Here is a 6,000-nt window from a genome sequence, read left to right as displayed (position 1 = left end):
CTATTTGCAAATCACTTCTGATTCAATTTTGTTTTGGTTATCTCAGTGTAAATAACAGTTAAGTGGGAGTTACAGATTTTTCAAACACTAAAAGTGATAAACAAAGCTAATGGCAAGTCCAGATAAGGAGGAAAACCACCCAGAAGAATCCACAAGTACAAGCAAAGAAATAAATGGGATAGTCAGATGTGTGTGTGCTTCTTGTCACCAAAACTTTATTTTTCTTAATCTGCAGAGTGGCAGAGAAGGTATATGCAGTGTTATTTAGACTGTTGTTGTTAGAGTCTTTATGATAATGTAGTAATAGGTGCTTAGTGAAGCAAGACAGTTTGGAATCCACAAAGCCATCCTCAGAAACAAAGATACAAGTGTTTCCCCAGCTGTTAGCTTACAACTCCCTCTAAACAGTTTTCACACCTCCATTTAAAAATAGTTGGCATAATGCTGTTTTCTTTCTCTGCGCGCTGTGACCACATCTCCATGGGGAAAAGGTGAATAGAAGTAGTTACAGTAGCATTTTGAGGAGAAGCCTTCACGTACCCGTACTTTTGGGGACGGTTGGGGGGTATCCAATTTAATTACCTGAAGAAATTCTTTGCAGAGAGACTCTCTCTTCTTCTGGTAGTTACAAGTTAGGTGCGCCGGGAGAACGAAATCCTTACCCAGCGAGGAGAGGAGTCTGTTTGGGACACAACAAAGGCCCTGAGGAGTAAACGCACGAGTGTTTGGGGTTTTATTCAGCCGGGGCTGACCGCGTGTGTCGCCGCCACGCACTGCTGCCTGTGCGAACGCATGGCTGAGCTGCCGCCTGGTTCCCTACACCGAACACCGTACGCCACCCTCTTGTAACGCCCTTGCGCGTGGCATTGTGCTGGCTTCTACGTGTGTGGCCTCGGAGCCCGGGAATTTGGGGGGGAAACAGGGATTCCCCCCCCCTTTTCCTGCGGAGTCTCCCGCGGGCGGGGACGACGCGGCCAAGGGCAGTGCGCCCCGGAGGTGCCCCGGGGCGCTGCCTCTCCCGGGCATTGCGCACGGGCGGCCGGGCGCAGCCAGGCGCGGAGGAGCCCGGGGTGGGCGGGAGGTGCGGGTGGGCGAGGAGCGACCGGGTGGGAGAGGAGCGGCTGGACGGGAGCCGCCTCAACTTTGATCGGGCCGCGGCTGGGGGGGGGGGGCCGGGGGGGGAAGCCGCCGCCGCCGCCCCGCCCGAGCCGGGTGCCGTGGCGCTGAGCTGTGCGCCGCGCGGCTCCGCGGCTGCCTCTTTAATCAGGAACACAGAAGGGGCGGGCCCTGAGCCGGCGCGTAATCGGATAGCTCTGCCGCGGCTCTGACATCCACATGCTGCTCGGCCTGAAAAGGCTGGGGGGAGCCGGAGGGGAAGCAGAGAAGGCGAGCGAGGCACCAGCCCGCAGCCCGCCCCCGGCACCTCCTCAGACGCGCAGACCTCGGCGAGGCGCGGGGCGAGGTGGAGGTGAGCGCGGGCGCGAGCGAACTCGGAGAGGGGCTCGCTCGCTCCCAGGCAATCCCAGCCGCCGCCGCCGCCCCGCCAGCAGCAGCCGCCGCAGCAACAGCCGCCGCCGCCGCCGCCGCCGCTTCTTTCCCCTGACTCCCCTCGTCAGGCTGGCCGAGCGGGGGTAGTCGTTGGGGAGGCTCCCGCTAGGGGAACCCGGCGAGGGCAGGAGCTGGGCGGCCGCCTCGCACTCCGGCCGTCCGGCGGCGTTGGGTGCCTCCGCCCGCGTGTCGGTCCCGGGTGCCGGGGGATGTGTGTCCGTTTACGCCTCTGAGATCACACAGCTGCCTGGGGACGTGTGATGCCCAAGGCAAGTCTGGGCTTTTCTTTTTATTATTCTTATTATTTTTTACGCTTGGCTTTCGGGAAATCTTCGTGATGTTGTAGGATAAAGGAAATGATACTTTGAGGAACTGGAGAGGACACAGAAGCGTTTTGTTTTTTAAGAGAGGAAACCCGTCCCCTCTTCCCAGCTTGCTCCCGCTTTGCTGATTTCAGGAGCCACCCTCCTCTTAGTGAGGTGCGAATCCAGCAGGAATAAAGGTGAAGACGGGCCGCCAGGACCCAGGAGGGAAACACTGACCATTAGAAACCTTTGCAGAAGACACTGTAAGGAAGAACGCAAGGGAGAGAAACACAAAGACTTAAAATTATACAAGAAATCTACAAACCCAGTTCTGGAGAAAGCCTCCTTCTCCAAAATGGATATGTTTCTTCTCACCTGGGTTTTCTTAGCTCTCTACTTTTCAGGACACGAAGTGAGAGGCCAACCAGGTAAGCCCCTGAAAGTTTTTTCTGTTCATCTCAACATGCTTTTCCCTTTAAAAGCAACGGCTTATACGGGCCCCACGGAATGGCATAGAAGGAGGCTCTCTCTATACTAAATAATTTAAAGAGAGATCCCAGCCGGCCGGCCCTACACCACCACCGCTCCTAAAACCCAACTTTTCTCTCCTGCTAGGAGTGTGTGTGTGTGTGTGTGTGTGTGTTTTGAAACAGAATTTGGCGGTGTTCAGATGTCACATATGGACTGAATCAAAGGTTTAAAAATACTACAAAGCTTTTGCATTACAGTTTTTGGGATTTTTTTCCCCCTGTCTTGAAGCAGAACACATCTCCCTTGAGTTTCTTCAACCTAGCCAGTGAAATATAAATCATTTGCATTCTCTCCACTTAGCTACATTGAGCAATGTTAACTGAAGAGCTTGGGAAACCCAAGAGTCTAGTTTTGGTTTTCCAATGCTGTGGATTCTTTGCAGAATGCGTGGATACGCCTCAGAATCCTAGGGTGCAGGCTGATGGAACAAGTTGGCCTGCAGCTGAGCTAGGGGCTTGGGGCTGGGCGCTGCTGGCCACGGAGGCGGCTGGTCGTCCCCGCTCTCTTTCTTGCATCCATGTGTTTTCTGGGAAAGTAAATCATATTCTTTTAAAAATTATTATTAGATAAAACAGACTGCATGGCCTTCGAAGGTCTCTTACTCTTGTGAAGTGGTTAGAAACTTTTGAGTGGAATTTGTTCTCAACCACTGCCAAAAAGGGTGTGTGGACAGACTGCGGAGATAAGGACTGCAAGGCCCAGAGCAGTCTAGGGCCGGTATTTGGCAGCGGGGAGGAGGGCTGGCAAGGGGCACACGGCCTGAGAAGGGATTTCTGGATGCAGGGAATCCAGTGGGGCTTGTCCTTCCTTCCCCACACCACTCTCCCCAGAGTGAGCCTCTCTCCCTCTGAGAACAGTGTCGGGAATCCGACAAAACTCTTGGAAGCTGCTACAGGTGATTGGGAATGGGGAAACCATCTCTGGAGGAAACAGGGAAAAGAGAAAGAGGAGAGATAAAGCCTTCGTGAAGTGCCCTTACCGGAAGGCACTTACAAGGCTAAGGCCGGCCTGCGGCAGTGGTAGGGCTAACCCCTTGCGGCTTACCGGGCACCTCCCCTCCATCACTGCGGCCTCGGGGGTCCTGTGGGAGCCCCAAGGGGAAGCTGTGCGTCTGGTGCTCTGGCCCTCACCGCCAACACTCCCCATTTAAGCTTGAGTGTTTATTTGAGGGAAAGGAAGACTGAGGAATTCCTTTCCTATCCAAATCCACACGTTTGCTGCCCCTCCTCCTCTGCCAGAACTGGTCTTCAGGGCCGCTGCAAATCGTGTCGGAGAGATGGGCGCAGGTCTCACTTGTGTCCCCATCCCCTCTTGCCTTATTCTAAGTTCCCAGCTTGAAGCGAAATTAAATTACCTCCCACAGACCTAGATGCTACATAAATTATATATGTTTGTGTGATTCGCTGTGTGCGTGTGTGTGTGTGTATGTGTGCGCGCGCGCGCGATGAAGATGCCCACGGTATATTATGTATTCAGGCACGGACTCTAGTAGGCCCCGGCGAGCGCGCGCACACTGGGGCACACACCGGCCCGCGCGCGCGCGCTCACATACACACACGCGCGCGCGCACACACACACACACACACCCAACTTCAGGTTCCGTGTGCTTTGCGAGCGGGAGGGGTCGTGAAGACTCAGGGGCTATCTCCTACCCCAGATGTTCGCACATCTGTCCCCGAGCGCTACGCGGAGTGTACGCGTGTGTGCGACACCCGCTCGAACCCACTCCCGCTCTGCCACCTGCCTTTCGCGCTCTCCGCAGAGCCCCCTCCCACCCCAGCCCCGGGCCGCGCTGCGTCACTTCTAGAGAAGCCCCGAGGCGCGGAGCGCGGGGCCGGTCACCCACTACGACGCCGCAGGCAGCCTGGCACCCGGGGTGGGACCTCCTTGTGAGACGCGGAGCTGGGACCCGCCCTGGGTGGATATCCTCCAGGCCCTCGAAGAGGCGATCGCAAACCGCGGGGAACTCCGGCTTCCCGTCGGAGCCCCGGACTGGCACCCGGGGAACTGGCAGCGGGTGGCAAAGGGCGAGGCCCTACTAGACCTCTGACTCACCCGGTGCGCGCCTGCCGGGAGGGGGCCGAGCCCAGCCGGCCGCAGCGGTGGCGGGAACCCGTTCCGAGAAGGAGTCAGGGGAAAGGGAGGGCGGAAGGTGCAGGAGGGGGAGCGACTGAGCAAATAACTCCGCGGCCGCGGCGGCAGCCTCTCGCACTAACGGGCGGCAGGGAGGCCGCCTGGGCTGCGCGCACCAGGCTCCCCCACTCTCTGCCCCGCCGCCTGCCTGCCTCCCTCCTGCCTGGGCTCGGGGACTCGGGGCCGCCCAGCCGGCCCTGCCCTGAGCGCCCCCTCCTGTCTCCCGCGCTGTGCGCTGAATTCCCCCCGCCGCCCCTGAAGGGCCGGCGCCGAGGGGCTGAGGCCCGGGGCCGGCGGAGCTGGGGATCCGAGCGCTGGCCGAACTGGGGGGCAGGAAGTCGGGGTGGGACTTCAGAACCGAGGGCGGAGGGGGCGGAAAGGAGCCAGCTCTACCCTCGGGAATGCGCGCAACTTGCACCGCCTCTAGCAGCGCCCAGCGCCCGCCCGTGCGCCTGAGCAGGTGAAGAGCACGCGGCGCGCGGGCATCCACGTGGTGGGGACGTGGTGGCCCCCAAGGCTGCCCCACCCCTCAGCGCGGTCTCTAACACCGCATCGATTTGTTTGGGCTACGCAGCAGAAACAGAGCCGAACGATCCATAAACATTCTATTAGGCACAAATATGCCCAGCGAAAGCAAAACCGAGGCTCAAGCCTGGGAGAAGTTGGCCGCTTCCAACAACTCCAGCCTTGTCCCCTCCTCCTCCTGACTAAGGACACCCCCAGGGAGAGGCTTGCGGCATTTCCTCCACGCCATCCAGTGCCAGAAAGTTAAGTCGCCGCTGCGGTTCTCCGCTTGGGAGGAACCTCTGCAGTCGCCGGCGCGGTCCGCCTCCCCTCCCCCGCCGCCTCGCTCCTTGCTTTTACACGTGAGAAAGAGAAATATTCACGGCCAATGCTTCATTTTCACTGATTGATTTCTTTTTAATATCAACACAAGTTAATGGAGGCGAGGCGAGCTGTGATTAAACGGCTGCCCCCACCCTTTGCCTCGGGCTCACTGCACCGCAGTTTTTCCTACCGGGTCCCAGGCGCCCGGCGGCTGGGTGGGGGGCACCCGCAGAGCAGAGCCAACGTCCAGGGGCTGGCGGGGCCGGGGGCCGGGGGTGGTGGAATGAACCGGTCTCTCCTCTGGGAGCCGTGGGGGTGGGGTGGGAATCAGCTTTCCTGGCAGGCTTAGGGGATCCGGCTCATCCGTGTCGCAGCTTCTGCGGCTCCGGTTGAATTTCTCTTGAAGGGGAGGGGATCCACGCTCCGGTTTACTGGCTTGTGCTCACCGCTCGCCGCCCTCCCTCCGCCCCCCTTCCTTTCGGCTTCAGACAGAGAGGAGAGCCCCCTGGCGCTATCCACTCCTCATCAGCGCCTGGTCACGAATCTCCCCTTTGCTCGAGTTAATCGTGGTGGGGGGGGGAGGGAGCGGGGGGTGGTGGTGTCTAGGGTTTGCTCAGGAAATTATTCTGGCCCTGACAATGGGTTTCTAAAGATG

The 6,000-nt window shown here is 58.7% G+C and overlaps 1 protein-coding gene across 4 annotated transcripts in view; it reads left to right on the top strand.

Annotated features, from left to right (window-relative positions):
- Positions 1–1,579: 1,579 nt before the first annotated feature.
- Positions 1,580–6,000, top strand: part of NRP2 (neuropilin 2) — a 115,078-nt gene continuing 110,657 nt past the window's right edge. For all 4 annotated transcript variants that reach the window (XM_035007314.1, XM_035007313.1, XM_035007316.1 and 1 more), the window contains exon 1: positions 1,580–2,281. In XM_035007314.1, the coding sequence (XP_034863205.1) occupies positions 2,209–2,281 (73 nt within the window). In that variant the 5' untranslated portion in view covers positions 1,580–2,208. The remainder of the gene's footprint in view (positions 2,282–6,000) is intronic.

This window comes from Mirounga leonina, unplaced genomic scaffold (assembly GCF_011800145.1).
Source record: "Mirounga leonina isolate KUSES-001 unplaced genomic scaffold, KU_Mleo_1.0 Mir_151, whole genome shotgun sequence".
Lineage (NCBI taxonomy): Eukaryota > Metazoa > Chordata > Mammalia > Carnivora > Phocidae > Mirounga > Mirounga leonina.
The sequence above is the reverse complement of the archived record's forward strand: the minus strand, read 5'-3'. Positions and strand labels throughout refer to the sequence as shown.